This window comes from Pezoporus occidentalis, unplaced genomic scaffold, assembly GCF_034315485.1.
Source record: "Pezoporus occidentalis ecotype Australia unplaced genomic scaffold, CSIRO_AGI_Poc_V1 ctg263, whole genome shotgun sequence".
Classification (NCBI taxonomy): domain Eukaryota; kingdom Metazoa; phylum Chordata; class Aves; order Psittaciformes; family Psittacidae; genus Pezoporus; species Pezoporus occidentalis.
This window is the reverse complement of record NW_026914534.1, coordinates 1,567,479-1,590,814: the sequence shown is the minus strand read 5'-3', so window position 1 is coordinate 1,590,814 and position 23,336 is coordinate 1,567,479. Positions and strand designations below refer to the sequence as shown.

Here is a 23,336-nt window from a genome sequence, read left to right as displayed (position 1 = left end):
CGGATACTTCCCTGCCAGGACCTTGGCGACCCCGCCCCCCGCGGCGACCCCGCCTGCGCGCCGGAGGTGTCAAAATGGCCGCGTGACGCCATCGGGGTGCGACCTTATCTTTGTCAGTGAACAAAATGGCGCCGTACTGTGTCCTGGCGGCTCGGCTCCGGGTGAGCGGCGCGGCGGAGGCGGGCGGGCAGCGGGAGGGAGGTAGGAGGGATGGACGGACACAGCCGGGGATCCTCGGCGGGTGCAGCGCCGGGAGCCGCCGGGCGGCCGCAGCCCCCCGTCCGTCCTGTCCCCGCCTATGCCCGCCTCCTCGGGTAGGTCAGCGTGTCCCCGGCGCGGCCCAGCGCTCCGTTTCTATGACAATGGCGGGGAGGCCGTGGCGGTAGTTCGGCCGCCTGCCGGGCCCCGGGGTAGGGCGCGCCTTGCCTCCTAGCCTTGCCGGCCTTCAAGGTGAGCGCAAGGTGAACGCGGCGGCAGGGCCAGGCCGCGTCCCTGCAACCTCCCCCGCCCCGGCGGGGAGGGATTGGTGTCAAGCTCTGGGCCCGGCAGGGCGGTGAGCGTGAGGGCAGGGGTCCTAACGGGGGAATAAAAAGCCTTTCCCGAGGGCGTGCCGTTTTCTTCCTCTCGTGTGCTGTTTCTGCCCGTTATCAGCGTGCAGCAGCACAAGGTGACTTTCCGTTGTGTGCATGAGCATGAAAGCTCTCCTTTGGCTACTTTGCTTCAAAATCCATACTTTTAGTATGGACAGAGGCCCGGGTGGAAAAGATGCCAGCGTCTCTACATAAACGGGACCTAGGAGGACTGAAAAAGCAGCCTGGACAAGCACTTAAACTACTTTTTTTTTCTTTATCAAGACAGTGACAGTGATTCCCATAGTCTTGTCTGTCATGACCTCTAAAAATCTGCCTGCAACATGAGCTCACCACAGAGGTTCTCTTACTCAGGACATTATTGTGCTTAATGTGTACTGAATTATAAAGACGTTGTGGTACTTTAAAGCCTGGAAGGCAAATATCAGGACATGGTTTTCTTTTCTAGGGCTGCAAGCAGGAATAATGAAGCCTGTCCTCCCCTTAGTAAAGTGTGTGATGAAGTCAGGCAGTTTAGCTTCTCACCTTGCCATTTGTGACCTTGGCCAACATCTTCCCTTTTCTTAGGGAGCCGAAGTAAGAACTTGGCTTCTGGTATTCCAGAGTATTTTTGCAAAGCTTAGTTCATGTTTTATATTACTTCCTTACTTTAGAGGTTGGTGTTTTAGTAAAGTATAGCTTTCTAAATTTAAGCAAAAGTTTCAGAATAGCACCATTTTAATTAACTTGATATATTCACTCTTAATTGTTAAATAGCTTCTAATTTGTCCTTGGAACAGAAATGACTACTCATAAAATGAAGGCAAATCCTTTATCAGGATAATGAATTGGTTCTCATTGTGTGTCATGGCATGAGAACAAGCAGTCATTTGCTAAGGTTAATATCTTATAATGGAAAACAAAAGCTGTGCTCGCACAGGGAATATGGGGAATTTAGTATTCTAGGAGACTGTCTTCTATTATCGGGCTCAGAGTATATGGATTCCCACCTCCCGTCCCCCCATGTAAGACTAAATCTGTGATGGTCAGACATGATCCTAGGCGATCTCTTTAGGAGGTGCATTTTTTTTTGCCTGTGTGTATCAGCCTAGAGAAGAATCAATATGAAACTCACCTTGCCAGTCACTGTGATAGAGCCAGCATTGACCATGGCATATGTTATCAACATTGGTTCTACTCATCTCCTGAAGTGGTTTGGAATTGGAGCTACATAGGAAGCTTACCTCTGAGGCAAATAAATCAGAATTAGCCTGGTTTGGGCTGACTGTCCTATTTAAAGTATTTCTAATAGCCTCAAAGGGTCATGATCTTTTTCATGTCAAGCATGAGAGATGCTTTTAGTAGCATCCCATTTCTTGAGCCATGTTGGCAGCAGCACTGTAAAACTGGATAAACTATCTGAAGCATCAGGCAAGTACTGAAATGATGTATGGGAGGCTTTGTGCATGCTGGCAAAAAGCAGTGCTGGCTAGAGCTAAACTGGTCTTCAGAACCCTAATTTTGGTTGCTCTTTAGAGGTGGGTCTAGAAAATCAGGCTGCATTTACAATTTGATTTGACCACACTGCTTTTTTTTTTTTTTTACAGTTTGATTATACTGCACTGGGTTGATTTTATTTTTTTAAGCTGAATCATAGTGAATGTTGGAAACTTGGCCAGTGTTCTTAGGCCAGGGAGGATGAGGAAAAATGGCATTCTGCGTTTCAGCTGGTGTATCTAGGTCTGATTTCCCAGATAGGAGTTCATGTTGCACAGTTGCTACTGTTTTGAACATGAGCTTTTGCTTACCGGACTTATCTGTCATATTTGCTGCTGAAATGTAAGTTAGTTTCTGAATTCAGACTCCTGTTGCATCTAGACTATTTACTGTAGTGAGCTAAATGCAAGGTAGCTAGCTTTTCAAGATGAGCTTTTAAAGTCCATAAAGATAAGTATTGGTTTTCTTAGAGATTTAAAAAATAATGATCCATTGTGCTGACTTTGGCTGGGTTAGAGTTAATTTTCTTCACAATAGCTTGTATGGGGTGATGTTCTGGAGCTGTGCTGAGAACAGTGTCGATAACACGGGGGTTTTATAGTTACTGATGAGTAATGCTCACAGAGTCAAGGCCTCTTCTGCCTCTCAGCCCTACCCCACCAGCAAGCAGGCTGGGGGTGCACAGGTATTTGGGAATGGGATACAGCTGGGACAGCTGACCCCAACTGACCAAAGAGATATTCTATACCATATAACATCATACTCAGCATATAAAGCTGAGTGAAGAAGGAGGAAGGTGGGGATGTTCGGAGTGGTGGTGTTTGTCTTCCCAAGTAACCACTATGTATGACTGTGCTCTGCTTTCCTGGAGATGGTTGAACACCTGCCTGCCGATAGGAAGTGGTGAATGATTTCCTTGTTTTGGTTTACTTATTAAATTGTCTTATCTCAACCTGTGAGATAAAGTTTTCTCACTTTTACTCTTGCAGTTCTCTCCCCATCTCACCTGGGGCAGTGAGTGAGCTGCTGTGGAGTGCTTAGTTGCCAACTGGGGTTGAAGTACTACACCCATTTAATAGGCTGGAGTTTTTGTGTCTCTTAAGGACCTGCCAGAATACTGGTAGAGTTAGGAGCTCTGTAATGATTACTGCCATTTCTTCTGCTGAAATCTGACTAAAGACACTCAGGAGCTGGGATAACGGATTCAATGCCAGATGAGAGGAGATCACTTGGCAGTTGTTTGCTGGATGATCAGTCCCAGGAAATTGCCAGTTCCTGGATAAAAGCGGAAATGTATAGATTGCTGGCTCTGTTTCTCGGCTGTTGATCTCAAGGCACTTCTCACTACTCAGTAAAAAAACACCACAGAAGCCCCCCTAACCACCTACTATTTCAGCAAAGAGTGAGGCAGAACAGAATGGAAACTTAGTCTTGTGGCTTTTCCTTAATCTTATAGTTCTGCCCCTCTCCCCCCCCCATCTAAGGATGCAGAGGAAAAAGGACAGTCAGAATCAACAGGCATAATGAGTGATATGTTGTAGATTCTTTATGAGGAGAGATTAGACTTTTGAACCAGGCAGTGTATGCTGTTGCTCACTGTTGGTGATGGATCCTTAGGCTTGCTGGACACCAACATGCCAACAGCCATACTGAATCAAATTAATTCCCGACAGAGTAGAGATGTGGGGTGAGATTCAGCTCCCAGTAAACTGAAGATAGCACTTTTTAATGGGCATCTATTAAAAGTCTTTTGTAGACAAAAATATTCTCTTATTTTCTGAAGTCGATTGGCCTAGGTGGTTATTTTTCCCCAGTCTTATTGGCCATCACAGAAACAGACCTTCAGTTTTCTAGATTTCTCTTGCCAGTCTCCATGTCCAGGCAGGATCCTTCCCCTCACCTTCCTGTCTTGGGTAGCCTGAAGGTGTGGTCAAGCAGAAATCGACTACTTTGCATTGCTACATCTGTGATTACTGTTTGAATAGTTATATAGTATTTGAATAAATACTGTGTTTTATTGAGCCATCCCATGAAGTAAAAGGATAAAGATGTGTATGATCAGACTGGCAATATTTTAGCTGAAAAGCTTCTTTGTACCTCTCTTTGGAGAGCCCTGCTTCAGATTTTCATCATAATCGGCATTGGTCCCAAGAAAGACTAGAATGCTGTGAAGCCTCTGCCATGACTTTAATTTGCTAATCTGTTCTTCCGTACGCTGAATTACAGTGAAATTTAGCTCTCAGTTTACTGGGTGACAAGGAGGAACTCCATTAATCAGTTGTGTTACAGGGTTCTTTTGGGGCAGGGGAAGAAGGAATTACTGCAGTAAACCAGAATGCCTTTCTTGGTCTAGTGAAGAGATTATTTTTCCATGAACAGTGATGAAATCCCTCAGTGTTTTTTCCAGCCACTCCAGCTGTTGGAGATTATCACAAGAGAGTGGATACATAAAGATGTTCCCACAGCATTAATTGTACTGGGTAAATGCTTAAGTTGAAAAAGGGGGAAGCAGAAGAAAACAAACACAGGAGTTATGTGACTACTGGGTAAAGAGCATTTAGCAATGAGAAGCCTGGTAGTGTTTGGTTTGTTGGGAATGTTTTTCCTGATGGAAGAAGGAAGAGTCTCAGCTCTGACACGTGTGAATACGTTCTGGAAGTTCTAAGCTTCAAGAGCAGCACAGTGAAATTTGATGACTAGGTTTGATTTGCATTCCTGGAGGAGCAGTGCCCTCTCTTGTACTGCCATGTTCACTTACTTCAGGTATGCTTTAGCGCAAGTGGCGTGCAGTTGTTACAGGTCTGTATTGCTCCTACCAAAAGGTGCATATCTAATAGTTTAGGATTGGTTGGGGGGGGAAGCAAACTGCACCTTTATTGCTGGTTTGCTGGCTATTATGATCTTGCCTGGGTTTCCTCAACTTTTTATCGTGTAAGATGCTAACAAATGTCATCAAAAGGACAATAAAAGTTTTGGATAAAAATCAGTAACGTCTTACTGGTCAGGATTATTTCACGCAGTGCTTTCAATGGTGGCAACAAGAAAACTGGGAAAATATTTACAAGGAAAAATTAAAAATGCTTGAGCAGATTTAAAGACTTGGCTAGCATTTTTGACAATGCAAAAAGCAGTGGTAGGTGCTGCAGTTGTGTTCTGCATAAGGAATATTTGCTGATTTACAACCATACGTACAAAAGGAATATTTAGGGCAGTGCTGATGTGTTTATTAGCCTGTACTTTTGAAAACCTCATAATGCTGAAGTAAAGGATGAATATAAAAAAAAACAGGATTAAGATTAAGTGTAATACTGGAGGAGGAGGAACCCTGAACTCTTGTCTTCAGTCTGTTTCCAGATTTCCAGTGCTAATGACCGAGACTTTGAAAGGATGTAAGAAATGCATGTGCCAAATCCTTGTAAGTTTTTATGGAGGCTGCCCTCTGTCTCATTTTTCAAAGTTGCATGAGAGCCTTTTAACCCTGAGCACTGTAAAGGTGCCTCCTTGTACCCTGCCCTTCTCCCATGTTCCAGGACTGTTTCACTGTGAGGGCTGCCAAATGAAATTTGGGCTTGCTTTCTTTCATCATGTGCTGCTGCTGTGTTTAGCTCACAGTATAGTTCATTTGTCTTGCTGTCACCTGTAGGGCAAGTGCAAGGCTTTTCTTAAAGGAAGGGTGAGGATGCCTTTGTGAGAGAGAAGGTAAATAGCATGTAAGATCTGCACAGCCAGGTTGGTGAAGCTGATGTGTTTGTTCCATGTCTTGTCTTTCTCCTGCTCTGCATTGTGCCATAGACCAGGCATGTACATCCGTGTCACTCTGCCTGGCACTGAAATGCAGCTCACCTTATGTGGAAATACAGTCAGGTTTGTAACAGTATGCACGGACGCTGCACAAAGAACTTGGTGTATGGTGTTGGAACAGACTGGTATCTACTCGGTCCCATATTGTGTCACCTGCCAGACCTTCTATATGAACACAACACCAGTGAGGAAATACAAACCTATGTCAGCTTGCTTTGGAAACTCCATGTGTTTTTCTCCACCATGGCTGTAATGTGTCAGGAGTATAGCAAACTGGTGTTTGCTTAAGAGTTATTTCATCGTTGCCTGAAAGCAGATTTCTCAGTGAAAGCATGAAGCATCTGGTGCTATAAATAGAGATGTAAAATAATTTAGTAAATGCTACCCATTCTATATAACCTGGTGTCTTACTTTTTAACATCATATGCAGTATTGTGCTATCAAATGTTTATCGGGTACCTTTAGAAACCTTTGCAATTTCCCTGTGTCTCAGGCTGTAGAATCCCAGGAGTAACAATTGAAAAACAATTGGTTTATTGATACATTATAGGAATTCATTCTGCCAGGTTTCAGCACTAACACTCTCCTTTTTCCAGCATGCCTTGAATAGTGGGATACGACGCTACCATGTTGCTCCTGTCCTCTGCCAGCGGGCCAAGGTGGCCATGAGCCACTTTGAGCCTAATGACCACATAAATTATGAAAAGCTGGAGAAGAACATCAACATTGTCCGTAAGAGGTAAGAGTGGAGGAGGAAACAGGGGAGGGCTCAGTGTGCAGAATTTAGCTCTGCAGTGACAGGAGAGAAGGAAAAAAATATCACAGGGTTCTGGCATAGGAAATATTTAGTAGGGAGGGAAGCTTTGAGCAGTGGCAGTTGCAAATGTAGTGAAGCGTGAGTTACAGTGTCCCCATATAGTGGTGGGCACTGTGGGGAGGTTGAAGGTTACAATGAATCACTGCAACATGAAGAGAAACAGGGCAGTGCAGAGGAGGAGTTCAGAGATGTCTCTGTCCTCTTAGTTTAATGCCCTCTTTGAGGAGCCTTCACATTGGCCCTTGCTCCTTTCTTGGGGAAGCAGTGTGTGGGCAGTGGTCATTATAGGCTAATGCTCCTCTGCACTGTTTTGACAGTCAATGTTCTCCTGTGTTCTACTGTAGGCGTTAGGCACGGAAAGGAGGGCTGGGAATTTGTAGCGTATGTAAACATAGTGACCTTAATCTGCTGATGGAGGCTTGTGTGCCTGCTAAGTTGTCGTTCCTGCTCCATTTACCTCAGCAGTGATTTGTATAACATGTCCTTCAGTCTTTGCATCCGTTGTTAAATGTGGTAGCTCTCATTTCTCGCCATTGTCTCTACTTAATTACTTCTCAGAAGGTCTCACCACTGACATAAATAGGTCCCTCAACTGATACAGTTGCAGGATGAAAGGTCTGAGGTCATGAAACAGCTTAGCTGTACTTGCTTGCTGTGGGATTTGGTATTTGCAAATCAAGTCTGACCTCTCTTTCCCCTCCACATTTGCTGTCCTGAGGTATGACTCAAGTAACAAGCAGAGTCAACGTTTCTTTTTCTCTACAGGAAGGTTATAAAAGAAAGCATAAAGTGACATCAATCCATATACTTCTGAACTTTCTCTTCTGAGCCCTTGTTTTAGCCAGCTGATATGTTAATGCTGCAAGAAGAACATGCAGGTTTCTGTGTTATTAATTCTTAACAGTCTCAGTTATATAGAGAAGCATTCTGTTACATGCTTAGAAGGACAAATGTTGAAGTAAACAAAATACAGATACTAAAATTCTTCTCCCCAGGCTTGACCGTCCCCTGACCTTGTCTGAGAAGATTGTATATGGACACCTGGATGACCCAGCCAAGCAGGAGATCGAGCGGGGCAAGACCTACCTGCGCTTACGGCCAGACCGTGTGGCCATGCAGGATGCCACTGCTCAGATGGCAATGCTACAGTTCATCAGCAGCGGGCTGCCAAAAGTGGCTGTGCCTTCCACCATCCACTGTGATCACCTCATTGAAGCCCAGTCAGGTGGTGAAAATGATCTTCGAAGAGCCAAGGTTACTATTGCAGAAGTGTAAATTCTCTCTGTTTGAAAGCCTCCTTCCAGTCGAAGGAAGAGGTTTCATTTTGAGCTTTTCCCCCGCCAGAAGGACAGCCATGAATCAGATATGGTAACAGATTGCCTGTGGTGGTCAGCTCTGTAGCCAGGTCAGATGCAGCAAAGAAACAGAGTAAATGGATGTTTGGGAATTTTTCAGCTGAGAGTCATCATCACATGGTTTAATGGACCATGAATGTAGGAAAAGCTGGATTTAATGATGGAAGTCTGCATCATGTGTGTGTTCTGAAGTGTGAGAAGATATTTTAGCTAAGGGAGAGGAAAAATCTTATTTCAAAGGGAGACAAAAGGAAGACAGATTTCTCTATATAGTTATGCTCTTCATGCCACAGTATGGGAGTGTGAAAAATATCCTGAACATGCATCTGCATTGCACTGGTGTCTTATGTGAGGAGGGAGCAAATAGCTACTTTTGTTTCCCAAACTTTTTGCTAGAGATTAGCTGAAGAATGCTAAATGAAGCATGTGCAGCTTTCAGGGCTAGTGAGGGTAGGTATAAATGTGTATGGAAGCATGGAGGATGTTTTCTACTTGGGAGTTTCAATGTGGTGGTTGCGAAACTGCTGATTCACTGCCTTTTTAAAGTTCCCACTTACTGTTTTACTGCTTATTCCTCCATAGGGGCTTCTGTTAAATATAGACACATTCACCTCTGTCCTACATACCAAAATGCATTGGCTGAGGAACAGCATGCTCTGAGCATAGTAGGGAGGTGGGGAAATCTTGTTACTCCAGGTAGACCAAGCTAAAGTCCACTGTTAGAGCCAGGAGGAATTGTGCCTTGGGTGTTGATACCAACATTTACAAACAGTAAACAGTTTGGGGGAGCTCGGTTGCATTTTAAGATTTCATTTCATACCTATTTCTAGGTACTCCTGATGTTGAAGTAACTGCTTCTGGCTTCCTCCTTCAGGCCATAGTAAAGCCACTGTACCGCTGAGGAGTGAATTTGGGGAGTTCTCACTCCACTTGTCTCAACCCTAAGTTGTGCCCAAGTTGTGCAATTAAGAATTTGGACTTGGCAAATAAAACAGTTTCTTGTCTTCCCTTCACCTCCTGTCCTCCCCTTCCCCCTGTTTCTGCATTTATTTGTTCTCTGTAGTGCAATTATATTCGCTGCAGCCTTGAGCTGGGCTGAGCCCCTCCTTTGCCATCCACTCTGAGCAGAACAAGTAAAGGTCCTGCCGCCTTCTGACTCAGTTCTGCTGCTGCCAGTTGGCACACAGTGAATGCTGGCAGGCCAGAGGGTGGTTTGGATCTGCTCCTGGCACATCAGCGTGCTTTACTGGGGGAGGGATGCACAAACAGAGTGAAGTGACCCGACTCCCAGTGGAAAAGGAGGCTTAAAGAACTGCTGCTGCCTCATGGGAAACTTCAGCAAATGTGTGCTAAGACAATTCTTCCATTATCTCCAGTTTTCCCTTTCTCTTTATTCCAAAGGGTAGCTGCATGAGAACAGTCTGTTAAGAAACTCTCTCCTAGTGCTTATCTTATCTATTCTGCCACTCCTCTGCCAAGAGCTATCAGGATATAATAGTGTCATACTTCCTTGGCAACCCTGGTTATTCTCACAAGCAATTTTCACGGTGTGACCTCCACCAGTAATGGTGATAGTGCAGCAAGAAAGGCAGCATTGTGTGAGTCTTAGACAGCAGCCTTGGTGGAATGAGAAATGACACCCACTGACTCCCCTAGCAGAGAGCAGCTTTCAGTTCCATTTCTTAATCTGTGAAAATAAAGCCAAAATGCTTGTCTCAGTGCTTTGAAATGTCTGCAAAGCATCTGTAAAGCAAAAGGAACAGCTGATAGAGAAGGAAGCAGGGGGTAGAAGAAGAGAGGAAAACAAGTTTTTAAAATACCCAGCACCCTGAGAAGACAAGAAATGAGCAGAGCATTTTTTAATGCATTATTGGCAGGATTTTCCTTTAATTGCGCTATTTTCCTTGTGCTGTTTGGAACTGGAAACTAAAAATGCTTTAGTAGAGCTACAAGTTGGATGACATTAAATGGGCTGTTACAACTGACTGGCAAGCAGTCTTGATCCTTTTTGGGTTTAGGAGTCCCTCTAGGTGCTACAGAACTGTGAGCAAACTAAAGACAGGCATGAGAGAGAAGGGAATGTGTTTGAATGAGCTCTTGATGTATGGAGGAAGAAAATGTGCTACTAATGCTCTGCATTTCCCTGTGTGAACAGGACATAAACAAGGAGGTGTACAACTTCCTAGCAACGGCTGGTGCCAAGTATGGAGTGGGATTCTGGAAACCTGGGTCAGGAATCATTCACCAGGTAAAGTGTGTGTATATGTTTGCAATCTCTGAACATGCAGTGGCTCCTTTACTTTATGGTGAAGAGAAGACCTGAGGTGCACACCCTTAGAGAATGTCACCAGTTTGGGGAAACAACTTTCTTTCCTTGAGGTGGGCGAGTTTTCTTGCTTGCCCTCTCTCGGTTATCTTGACATCAGTGGTTTTCTGAAAGGTTATTTTGGTCAACCTGTAACCTGATGCGTGATTAGGTAGTGCCAGCAGCGTGTCATGTGAATCACAGATGCTTGAAATATCATAACTGCTTGTGGGCTGCCTCCTCTTGGTATGATTGGGACAGTAAGGTGATGCCATGAAGCTGGCTGCATAGGGCTAATGTGGTAAGGAAAGCAGCTTTGGGAACATAGGGGTTTTTAGGGTTATTTTGTATGCACTTTTTTCCATATAAACCAGGAGGGTATGTGAGGGCACCAAACAGAGCAGGTTACTTTAGGTACTCAAGAATGGCAACACATAAGGAGTTGCTACGTGAATTTGAATAAAATGCAGAGTGGTTTCCAGATCTGAGGTTCTGTTATTACAGCGCTTGCATCATAAAAGAACAGGACTGTCCAGGATAACATACCACTTAATGAGGCTTTTTGTTCTTTAAAACCAACACCTCTGACAGGATTTCCATAACTTGCTCTTGGTTGACTTGCTTTGTGGGTCTAGTAGGCATTTTAGGTGGTTCCTCTGAGTGCAGGCAGTCAAATCTGAGGTGTACCATGAAGCAAAAGGAGTGGAGAAGAGAATGGATAATTGGTAAACATCTTTTCAGCAGACAAATTGTGACTAAGTACAATTAAGAGCTTTCTGCTACGTTTTCTGAGATAAAAAACAAGGTTACCTTACTTTGGTGTGATACAACAGAGAAAGGAAACAGAAGAGGTGAACTCTCCAAAAGACTGTGGGAACACCTCAGGTTGTCTGTGCTCTGAAACCACTTGTAACATCTGTCACTTGGCAACATAGCTCTGTGCTGTAGTTACCAGCTTTCCTGGGGCAGACTTTCTCTGGCTGGAGAAAACTGGTTGTGTTGTACACCTTCAGAGTCCAGCTCTGGCAAAGTGAGACCTTGAAAGTGACCTTTCTTGGCACAAGTATGCAAATGTGAGCTACAAGCAAATGAAGCTGGAAGTACTAGAAGCAAACCCTTGGTCTTCTCAATAGAGGGCCACCTTAGTTCTGCCCAAGCTGTTGTGTGATGCATATGCTCCAAGTTCTGTGCTTCCCAGAAAGGCAGTCCATAATGTTGGTATGGCACATATGGAGTGAGAGCTTCATTAGCTTGAGTTTTATACTGTGTTGCTACCATAGAAAAATCGCCATTTTTAATGAAAGAACTGTTTTGTGGTTTTGTTAATAGTTGAAGAGTCTTGTGTGGAAGCAGCAATAAGGGAAGGCCGGCCTCTTGGTGTATTTGTGAGGGATTCTTCTGGGTGATTAGGTTTTGGCTGGCAGCACAGTTTGGAGGAGCCTGTTGGTATTCTACTGGTATGTGAGCATAAAGACTATGAAAGGTCTCACTAGCATTGGATAGGTGAACTGGCTTGCTCAGCAAGTTGATTAAGGGTGTGGAGACTAAGGAACAAGACTCCTGAGCCCTAACAAAGGTGACATCTTGGCAAAAGCCTAAACTGGAGGAAAAGAGTGTTCCAGTGAAAAAATGGAGATCGCTTTCTAAGTTTTCTTACTGTTCTGGGACTGAGACTTGGTACCTTATTCTGTCATTACATCCTCCACAAGGAGCTTGAAACAGAAGTGAATTTCCAGTCTAAACCAAATTGAAATTGGTTTCAATTGGTTCTGGAAATTGGTACTGGAGCACCTCCCATGTGAAGATAGGCTGAGAAAGTTGGGGCTGTTTAGCCTGGAGAAGAGAAGGCTGCGTGGAGACTTCATAGTAGCCTTCCAGTATCTGAAGGGGACCTATAGAAATGCTGGGGAGGGACTCTTCATTAGGGACTGTAGTGACAGGACAAAGGGTAATGGGTTAAAACTTAAACAGGGGAAGTTTAGATTTGATATAAAGAGGAAATTCTTTCCTGTTAGGGTGGTGAGGCAAAGTAAGAGATTGCCTAGGGAGGTTGTGAATGCTCCATCCCTGGCAGTGTTCAAGACCAGGTTGGACGAGGCCTTGGGTGATATGGTTTAGTGTGAGGTGTCCCTGCCCATGGCAGGGGGATTGGAACTTGATGATCTTTCCAATCCTAACTATTCTATGATTCTATGAAATACTTCGCTGCTCCTGAAATCCGCAAATGCAAACTGATCTAGATTATTATTCCTGTCTTCTTTCTTGCTGTCTTCTCCCTTTTTTCCCAACAAACAAGCAAGCAAGCAAACAATCCATGTTTATTTTCAGATCATCCTGGAGAACTACTCCTACCCTGGGGTTATGCTGATCGGCACAGATTCACACACCCCCAACGGAGGTGGCCTGGGAGGAATCTGCATTGGTGTGGGTGGAGCTGATGCTGTAGATGTCATGGCAGGAATCCCTTGGGAGCTGAAGTGCCCAAAGGTAGGAGTAGAAGGAATACTAATCTTCAACGTGAAGGGTGAGATGTAAGATGTATAAGAAACATGAATTTTCAGGCACTATATTTATATACTATTCTAGTCTTGTTTGTAACCCCACACTGGCTCAGACAGCTGGTCTGTGATTCATTGGTAGTTCTGAGTTTCCATTTCCAGCCTTTTTATTCAGGGACTGAGAGAGACAGGTGAGTGGGGATCTCCCCTGAGTTGGCCCCGTCAGTGATTTCAGCCCTTGTGCATGCGTTCTGCTACTTCAGGACTTTCTGTTCTTTGCTATTGTGACCACCCACATTCTTTGGAAAAATTCTGATGCGTTGTTTTGACTGCTGAAAGGAAATGGTGTCAGTATTTTATGTTTTTCCATTGTTGTTGTTCAGGTTATCGGTGTAAAACTGACTGGCAAGCTTTCAGGCTGGAGTTCTCCTAAAGATGTGATCCTGAAAGTGGCTGGCATCCTCACTGTCAAGGGTGGAACAGGCGCCATCATTGAATACCACGGGCCTGGTGTGGATTCAATCTCTTGCACTGGTGAGGCAATGCAAATCTCTTATCTTAGTGGAATGGTGTTGGATGTGAGTGTTGAGTTGTCTGTGGAGGCTGGGAACGGAATGAGGCAAGAAGTACTAAATGTCCTCCCTTAGCCTGGCCAGACAATTAGTACACGTCAAACTGGGAGAGTGGGTGAGAGTAGAATAACAAAATACCACTCCTTTTTGGTGAGAAAGTGACCTCTCTCCATTAAATCTTCTTGTGACTTTGAGAACACCGAATGGTTAATCATTAAGAGTCCTGTAAGATCGTGCATCAGGGTGAGAGTAAGGTGGAAGTATTCCCACATATGCTTGGAGAGTGGAGAGTCAGAGATGAAGATGACATTTTCATTTCAGCCTAAAAAAGGTCATCAGTAGAGGAAAGAAACATGTTGAAGGGGATACATGTGTGACAGCTGCTAGAGAAGATCAGTTTTAGAAAAGCAGGGCAGAGGGATGACCAGAAAGCAGCAGTTTGTAACATGGAGTCTTACATGAGCTAACTGTGGGTCTTGGGTGCTGAATTTGAACCTGTGGTCTGTAATGATGTTAGTTAGGACTGAATTATGAGAAGTGTCCCTTCCTTTGGCTTGGGGTGCAGCCTTCAAGCTGGGCTTTTCTCCATTTGCATGGCTTGGCTACAACTTTGAAAAAACTGAGAGTAATTTGGGATTTCTCTTTGAAATCAGAAGAACTTGACCTGTGATACCTGCTGCTAGGTCATTAAATGTAAAACAACAGCTTCATTGCTGTGTCCTTGAAAGGCATGGGTGATCCCACTGGCATGAGAAAACGGTTGGAGTATTTTTGTTGTGTTCTGTCACTGGACACTTTTTATTCAACCCATTAAATTTCTCACAGATTTCTGGCTCTTCCAGTAAAGGGACATGGTAGGGAGGGATGGGACACTCACTGCAGGTAGCAGAGATGCTGCTCACTGCTGTAAACATATTTGGTGCTCAGTGCAGACAGGGGTTTGGGTCCCTGTCATCACTTCCAGTATCTGCAAGAATCAGTGTAGCTTTCAGCTCCTTGCATGCAGAAAAGTCTGATTGCAGACACAGAAATGTGACAGGCTGAGCCAGCTGTTAGGTAGTCAGCGTTTCCTCTGCTGTGGATTTAGGTTTCTGTTGCTAATGCCCTCATCTCTCTTGGCTTCTCTGTCTTTTCCATGGACTGACTTCTGGAGGATTGTGTGCCCTTGGACTTCCTCATTGACCCTGTGGTCTCTTCTCCCACTCCTACTCTAGGAATGGCAACAATCTGTAACATGGGGGCTGAAATTGGAGCTACCACATCCATCTTCCCTTACAATGACCGGATGAAGAAATACTTGGGCAAGACTGGGAGAGCTGGTAAGAGGGTTTGGGGGTTGAAGAGGGTAGAAGCACGGGTTCAAGTGAAGGTGTGTTCTGGGAGCAGCATCCTCCTACAACGGTGTTCATGGTGACTTCTGGCCGTGCAGGATCCTGTAGGTCATCTGATACAAGCAGGGAGTTTGTAGATGAAGTGGCTGGGGAAGTTATATGGTAGAGTTCCTGTGTTTAGTTGTTCCAAGCTTTTTCTTTTCCCTCGTATTTACTACGCTTTTCAGATCTCCCTTCTTTCTTATTCCAGACATAGCTGCACTAGCAGATGAATTCAAGCAACACTTGGTACCAGATTCTGGTTGTCATTATGACCAGGTGATAGAAATCAACCTCAGTGAGGTAAGGCTTCCTTCCTGCTTGCCTATCTTGCATGTTGTAGTGTGACTCTGCTTTGTGTGAATGAGGACCAAACTGGGAGTTTGACATGACACTGCTGGTGCTGTGCTAGAACATAGGAAAAATGTTTAGGTCTGCTTCACTGACAGCTGCTGGTGTTGGTGTCTGAGAATCCTATTTAAACAGCTTCTAGGTAGAGCTATGAAAGGAATTTATTTGCTGCTGTGTTTTGGGGTTTTTCTTGGCTCCTGTAATTTCTGACTTTGTTTCTTAAAGCTGAAACCACATATCAATGGACCTTTCACACCAGACCTGGCGCACCCTGTGTCAGATATTGGTGCTGTGGCAGAAAAGGAGGGCTGGCCTGTTGATATCAGAGTTGGTGGGTAGCATTTGCTCTTTCCTCTGCCTTCATCCTTGTGGCATAAATGTTGCTGTCTTGGGATAAGCTGTTGGTCACATAGCTTGGGATCTAACCCTTTAATTACTGCTGTATGTCCTTTGACTTTGCCGCAGTGTCATCTCTTCACAGCTGTATGAATTTGCTGGGAAGAGCAGTGACCCCCTGGGCCATGTGTGTGGGATGAGATGTGGGATAGCTGGAGGGATTTGAATCTCAAGAGGCAGACAAGTGTGTTTTCCTTCCTGGAAACTTTTGAATGATTGGGTTGAACATTACTGGTTGAAGAGCACCTTTGTTGAAAGTCTGTTGCATGGATTTGATGTAACTGAAAGGGAATTTATTAATTTGCTGGTTAGCACCAAAATGCTGTCAGGATGGCACAGTATGCCCTCATATGGTCTTCATACTGTGACAAAGGATGCTTTCCTTTCATCATTTCTTCCATTTCTTGATTGAAGCCTTTTCTGTCTTTGGAACAATGCTTCTCTGTGTTAATTTGCTTAACCACAGTGCAAGCAGATGACACTTGGATCTTGTAAAACAATAACCATACTAGTGACCGGATAGTGTGTTCTGACTGTGCAACCTCCAAAGCTGGCCAAGGGATTGCCTGTGACCACAGTATGTTGCTGGGAGGCTTGGCAATGTTAGTACCTGAAACAGCTTCAGATTACTTGTCAGCAGAAAAGGCAGTTGTCCCTTGTTTTTTTTCTGCTGAGGAATGGGTCAGGGAGAAACTTCCTAGAACCTGGCCTGCAGTAACCACTTCCTTGTTTCTGTCAAACACCACAGGCTTGATTGGCAGCTGCACCAACTCCAGCTATGAGGACATGGGGCGCTCTGCAGCAGTGGCAAAACAGGCACTAGCGCATGGATTGAAGTGTAAATCTAAGTTCACAATCACTCCAGGCTCAGAGCAGATCCGTGCCACCATTGAAAGAGATGGTTATGTGAGTATGGCTGCTCTTTACACTTAGGTGTTAAACTCTCTTCCAAAACAGTACTCATGAGTCCAGAAGTAACTAATGCAAACCAAAGTTAAAAACCTTGTCCTCACTTATCACTAGATAAGTGCAATTACTGGTGTGTTATGATGTCTGTGGGTCCTGTTGTCACCTTGACGGTGTTTTGACCTGCTAACTTTACTACCTGGGCGTATACAAATGGGGTCGGAACTGGGCAAAGCTGAGACAGTTACCAGGAGCTGGGCCCCTGAGGAGATAACAGTATGTATAGCAAGGGATGCCTCATGCTCCTGGGACTCTGTGGGTGGCCATGGCTGATGATGGGCTAGTACCCACCTGCAATCCAGTCTTCTCCTTTAAGAACAGTTTAGGATGTGAGCATGCCCTTTTATTGGAAGGTGGTTCCCATTTTAGACTAAACTTATGGCAAAACTCGTATTTGATTTAAAATGAATGTTTCTGTAGAGGAACCTTCACCTGCTTTCTTCCCTATCCTGTGCAGGAAATCATGTTTTAATTAGTTCTGATACTTAGTAAATGTTAAGATGCTTGTCACAGCGTGGGGACCAAGTATTTGTATGTGGACGCGTCCATCCAATGCTTAGTGCCTCCTCCAACCAAGTCTACAGTCATACCTTTCCTTAACAGCTGCTCTCTCAACAGAGTTGTTTGCTTAACAGACTGAGCAGGAACACACACCTCCTGCATGATCACCAGTCCTCTCCTTATGCAGACAGGAAGTGTGTGCGATACCAATCAGACCAGATGCTGCCCTTCAGTCAAGTGTCTGTGGGTAGCTGCATTGCTCAATCTGAAGTAGGTAGTGAATGGGATCATCCTGGCAAGTCATCCTGTGCTCATCCCCAGCGTTAACTTACAGCTTCACTGGGATCAGCCCCCATGTATTTACAAAAGTGACTCAAAACGTGCAAGTGAAACAAGGAGGTGAATTTTCTCTGTTTCAAGGAAAAAGGAACAATACTTCTCTGTGGTGATTTGCTTAACCAAAGTGCAAGCAGGTGACACTTTCAAGACTGGCCTCCTCTTCCCCTGAAAGAGCAACCCCAGGAACTTATTCCAGGCTTTCTACCAGTAACAAAATTGTTCTTTGCCCTCAGGCAAAAATCCTGCGTGATGTTGGAGGACTGGTTCTTGCCAACGCTTGTGGGCCATGCATTGGCCAGTGGGACAGGTAAAGTGAAAGACCTCCCTCTGGCTGTGTATCTTTTAGCTCCTGAAGTGCTCTGTGGAGTGAAATCCCATTGTAAAAATAACACACTAGGAATTAAAAATTAAATGCTCAAAACCCCATTTGCCATAGCTGTTTGCTACACACTGGAGGAGGAGGAATCAAACACTGCAGGTTTACCCTGAGCCTTTAGATGAGTGAAGCTCCACAATGGCTACACCTGGAGACTTCTTACATAGGCAAAAAATGGGGTGAGATTTGTTATCTGTGAGAGGGTGGACTGGAGTTTTTATGGTCCTTTTAAAATAGGAAAAGTAAATTGGTCCAACTTCAGTCATTGGAGTGGCAGGGAGGAAAATTCCCAATAGAAGGGATGGGAGACATATACTCAAGTGGCTTTGTCATTGCTAGTGGTGGGATGTCCAAAGGCAATGAATGTACTTCATTGGCTGTTGTTTAAATAGTTCAACAGTGCACAATATGGGCTATGAAACCTACTCCAGGAGTCAGTGTCTGACTTGGTTTTGAGCCTCTGCTTAAGGGAGGAAAACATGTCCAGGCACTGATTCATGTCTCCAAAAGACAGGGATTGCTACCAAAACTAAGCTGGGGGATTTTAGCAAGTGAGACGTCTAGAAGCAGTATTCCCTTTGGATTTATGAGCATGGTCCTTTCTTTCACAGGAAGGACATCAAGAAAGGAGAGAAAAACACAATAGTTACATCCTACAACCGGAATTTCACAGGTCGCAATGATGCCAACCCAGAGACTCACGCATTTGTGACCTCTCCAGAGGTAAGAAATAGCCAAAGTAGGGGTCATGGAATAGTTTAGGGTGTCAGGGAGCTAATTCCCCTGCCTGTAAAAGAGACCCAGTTTAGCTTGGTTTGTAGCTTGGCTGCTGGCTTTGGGACTGTTGGGTATAGGACTTTCAAATTAAGAGATGAGGAGTAAAATATGTCTTTAAATGTGTCTTTTTGTTCTTTCAGATTGTTACAGCCCTGTCCATTGCTGGCACTCTAAAATTTAACCCTGAGACAGATTACCTGACAGGAACAGATGGGAAGAAGTTTAAACTAGAAGCACCTGATGCAGATGAGCTGCCCAAGATGGTAACTACTGGGTCTGGAGGTGGAGTGGAGCGGGGCAGGGGGAAGGCCTTTTCACTATTAGTGTTTTATATGTAGTAAGGGAACTTCATGGAGTGACCTCCTTCTTAGGGTTAAAGCTAGAACAGATGCAGTTGTCTGTGTTGGCTGGTTCTCTTCATGTGCTGTTGGGAATGGCTGAGTCTGATGATTTTCCTTTCTTGTTTTTAAAGGCATTTGATCCAGGCCAGGACACCTATCAGTACCCTCCCAAGGATGGCAGTGGGCAGCGTGTGGATGTGAGCCCCACCAGCCAGCGTCTCCAGCTCCTTGAGCCCTTTGATAAGTGGGATGGCAAGGATCTTGAAGACATGCTGATCCTCATCAAGGTCAGTAGTGTAGTGGTGGAACACCAGCTATGACAGGACTGCTCAGACAGGGGGTTGCACATCAATTGCAAGAAGCTTTGGATGTGCCTTTGAGCTATCTGCGATTCCCTCCCCTACAACCACATTTCTGTGGGAAGTGAATCAAGGATTTTCCTCCCAGGTGTTTCCTTCTGATGCTTCTTTTTGTTATAACTAAGAGACTTTTCTCCTTTGGGCTAGTGGTTAGCTAGTGCTGTGAAAAATGAAGCTTGTTATACGATGTCTTAGGATCCTACCCATACCATGCAGGCTGCGGAATTTGCCCCAGTTACAATCTGCAGTAGAAAAGTGGGTGGGTCCTTTAACTGGCATCTCTAATAAATACCTGACTGTTGTACGATGTGTTTTATCTGAAATGAGGTAGTTAAGAACTTCTCATCCATCAGTATGTGTGTTCTCCTCCCATTTTATATAAAATTACTTCACAATAGTTAAACATTGCATTTCAGTCTCTTAATGAAGACAAGGGTTTCTCTTCATTGCCTGTGATGAGTTACCAGAATGAAAGCTTCAGTGAATACAGTGATTGGTTCTGAAATGCAGTCCCTTAGGAACTGGCCTTCAGGGACATTGCTGATTCTCAGTACACAGAGCCACAGGTACTCTAAAGGGCCATACTGAGCTGTGCTTGACACAAGCAATTCCTTTGCAAGCACCCTGGCACTTACCAGTTGGAAGACCATTATCTCTGGTTGGGAATTCTGTTCTTACAAGCTGAGGAGGCTTATGTGCAGTTTGGAAACTTAGAGGAAACACTTGGCATCTTGCTGGACTCCCCCAGCAGGGACGCTGAGCTGTAGCAAGAAGGGTTTAATTGCATTTTGTACCTGCAGAACCCGCTGCTGAGAGAGGAGAGGACATGGCAGGGAGGTGTCATGGCTAAGCTTGTTTTTGTGATTTACCCTTTGGAACAAAGGATGTTCTCCCTACCCAGCGCATGTAGAATGACCATTGTGTTCTGCCTTAGAGTGCCATCATTCTGTAACAGATGCAGTTGTCTTGGGTTTGTGCCTTTAAAGGAGAAGTGAGGATTCTTCACAATGAAAGTACTGAGGAAGGGTCAAGTCACTGATGCATCCTAAGACATTCTTCTCTCTTACTGGCCTTTAGGTAAAAGGCAAGTGCACCACTGACCACATTTCTGCAGCCGGACCGTGGCTCAAATTCCGTGGCCATCTGGACAACATCTCCAACAACCTACTCATCGGCGCCATCAACATTGAAAATGGCAAAGCCAACTCTGTGAGGAACGCCTTAACCCAGGAGTTTGGCCCAGTCCCAGACACAGCCCGTTACTACAAGGTGAGGCTTTCTCCTGATGCATCCTGTTTTATGAGGATGTTTACATGTTGGGCAGCCTGTGCCAAGACTGAGGATCTCAGCCTCCAGCTCTGAAGTAACAGCAGCTGTGATTCACTCAGCGTTGAGGCTTTTTCTTGGGTCTTCTTCCTCTGATGATCGCAGTTCCTTTAGGTGGTTCTGTCCCTACCTGCTATAGGGAAGAGGGTCTTGTGACCCAGAGGGGACCAGAAATAATAGAAGGGGAAGAACTCTTCTAGGCATGTGCACACCTCAGAAGGCGTGGGTGTCATCAGAGTGGGACTAAATCTTGCCTCTTGGAGCATTTAACCTGTGACTAGTCTAATATTTAAATATGTTCTAATCTTGTCCTCTTCATTCTTTAACGCTTGGCTTAGAATCTGAAGTTGTCCTTTTACCCTCTGGACAGCTTGGTAGGAGTCTCAGATTGCTTCTTCCAGTAGACAGAAGTTAAATTTTTCTTCATTGCTTCCAGAAGTAGAGCAGGGATCATGGCTGGTGTGAGTGCAGCTCTGACATAGGACCATGGAAAGAAAGGTGGCAGCAAAGATTTGCTTTGGTCTGTTGGAAGCGTTAAAGTGGCTGTTGGGAAATATTTGGTTGTCACTTGCTTTCAAACTTGGAGTGATGCCCCCAGTTTCAAGGAGATGTGCAAGTGCCTGAATACCCATACACTCCCCCCCCTTCCATTTAAAAAGCTAATTTAAAAGACGGCTGAGTTAATCCCAAAGGGAACCTTCTGGGAGAAGGTGTCATAGCACAGCTACATCACTAGTGCAGCACTGGAATTAGATGTGTGGGTGGATATTTATTGTTAATTCCTCACTTGAGTGACTGCAGAAATGCAAATCTCTTTCGTTTGTCACAGAAAATGGGTGTCAAATGGGCAGTTGTTGGAGATGAAAACTATGGTGAGGGATCAAGCCGAGAGCACGCAGCCTTGGAGCCACGTCACTTGGGGGGCAGGGTCATCATCACCAAGAGCTTTGCCAGGATCCATGGTGAGTCACATTTCCCCTGTGATCTGTGTAAACAGGATGTATTTGGTTTGGGTGGAAGTGGTGTTTACCTTGCCCCACTGTCAACACCTCTGGGCACAGACTCTACCTCCTGATAGATGGTGAGATCCCTCTGGTCAGGAATCCTGTTGTAGATCTAGTTAGATGTGACACAAACAGCGGAGATCCTGATTTTACTACAAAGATAGTAACTGTTGCTGGAACGCTACTCTGAGTGCCAGAAAGTAATCCTGATCTGCTGCAGTGTGTTATTACAAGTGTGCTTGGTGGTTTGTTCTCTGCAGAAACCAATCTGAAGAAGCAGGGTCTACTGCCTCTCACTTTTGCTGACCCAGCGGACTACAACAAGATTCATCCTGTGGACAAGCTGAGCATCGTGGGGCTGGCAGACTTTGCACCTGGGAAGGTAACTTCTCACTGCACTCCATGGGCAGGGATGTGCCAGTACTGGGGAAGGATGTCAGGAGGGGCCAGAGGCAGCACAGGTGCTGCTGGGCAGTGTGGCCAGGCAGCCATGTGAGGAGCTTGACTCTAACGGTGCAGGGGGCCGGAGAGCAAGTCAGACTCAGAGTGCATTATTCTGAACAGGTATGAGAAACCCTGGTATGGTGGTGTGAATTCCTGGACTTGCTGCCTTAAGCACCCGTGTTCCCTGCAAGGAACTGGGACCACAATTTGGGCTGAAAGGGACCTCAAAGCTCATCCAGTCCCAGCCCCCTCCCATGGGCAAGGACACCTTCCACTAGACCAGGTTGCTCCAAGCCCTCTCCAACCTGGCCTTGAACACTGCCAGGGATGGGGCAGCCACAGCTTCTCTGGGCAACCTGTGCCAGGGCCTCACCACCCTCACAGGGAAAAATTTCTTCCCAGTATCTGATCTATGTCAAGACCCACCCTGAGCTACAATTTTCCATTTTCAACTCTTTGGAAACATGTAGGAATTTTCCTGTGAGAATTCAAATAATTTGCTCCCTTTTGAAAGAGAAGGGGGGGGGAATAAAATCTGTCTTCTTCCTTTAGCCTCTGAAATGCATCATCAAGCATCCCAATGGGAGCCAAGAAACAATCATGCTGAACCACACCTTCAACGAGTCGCAGATAGAGTGGTTTCAAGCTGGCAGTGCCCTGAACAGAATGAAGGAGCTGCAGCAGAAATCCAGCTAAATGTGCACAACGTGCCCTGTGCACTGGACTCGATTCCGCTTCGGCATTTTCATCAAAGTGCAATTCCATGCCTCCTGTTGGAATAAATGTCTGATCAAATGTAACCATAGCTTCCTTTTGTTATGGTACTTCCTCTTCACTGACACTATGAAAAGGGAGTGCAGCTAGGCTTACTTTTGTCTTTTAAACTCCCTTTTTCTATTTTGGCTCAGTTTCAGTTGTCCCACAGTTATTTATATTTGAAAATGACCGGCTAAGGTGGGTTTTGTCTGTTCAGTTGGTTGTTTTCTGCCCATTCATTTTACTGATGGCTAAAGATTAAAAATGAAAATAAAGAATGTGACCATCTCTTCTGCCTTGTGTTATTATTATATTCATAATCCTGCTCTTCAGCCCCTGCTTCCCCTGTCACTTGCTGGAAGAGTGGGAAAGAATTGCTTGGAGATATAGGATGGTACCTGCCTTCTCCACAACAGGAGCCTGAGGTTGAGGAGTATCCTGTTAGAACAGCATCTAAATCCATGCAGCTACCAGCTCCCTCCACTTCTGGGAGCTCTGACCCTGTGGAATGAGAGCTGAGATGTTTGAAGGTACCTGGACTTTTTGCCTACCCCACAGCAGCTGCTGAGGCTCTAACTTGCTTCACCCAAACCTCCACTGCTACAGCCAGCTGCGG

The 23,336-nt window shown here is 45.1% G+C and overlaps 1 protein-coding gene across 1 annotated transcript; it reads left to right on the top strand.

Moving 5' to 3' along the window:
- The first annotated feature begins 7 nt into the window (after positions 1–7).
- Positions 8–23,008, top strand: ACO2 (aconitase 2). The gene is made up of 18 exons (XM_062624241.1): positions 8–161; positions 6,464–6,606; positions 7,680–7,938; positions 10,195–10,287; positions 12,673–12,831; positions 13,226–13,376; positions 14,629–14,733; positions 14,996–15,087; positions 15,361–15,466; positions 16,280–16,437; positions 17,571–17,644; positions 18,325–18,436; positions 18,631–18,753; positions 18,963–19,118; positions 20,268–20,459; positions 21,346–21,478; positions 21,781–21,902; positions 22,517–23,008. The coding sequence occupies exons 1-18, from the start codon at positions 126–128 to the stop codon at positions 22,658–22,660; spliced, it is 2,358 nt and encodes a 785-aa protein (XP_062480225.1). The 5' UTR covers positions 8–125; the 3' UTR covers positions 22,661–23,008.
- The last annotated feature ends 328 nt before the right edge of the window (positions 23,009–23,336 follow it).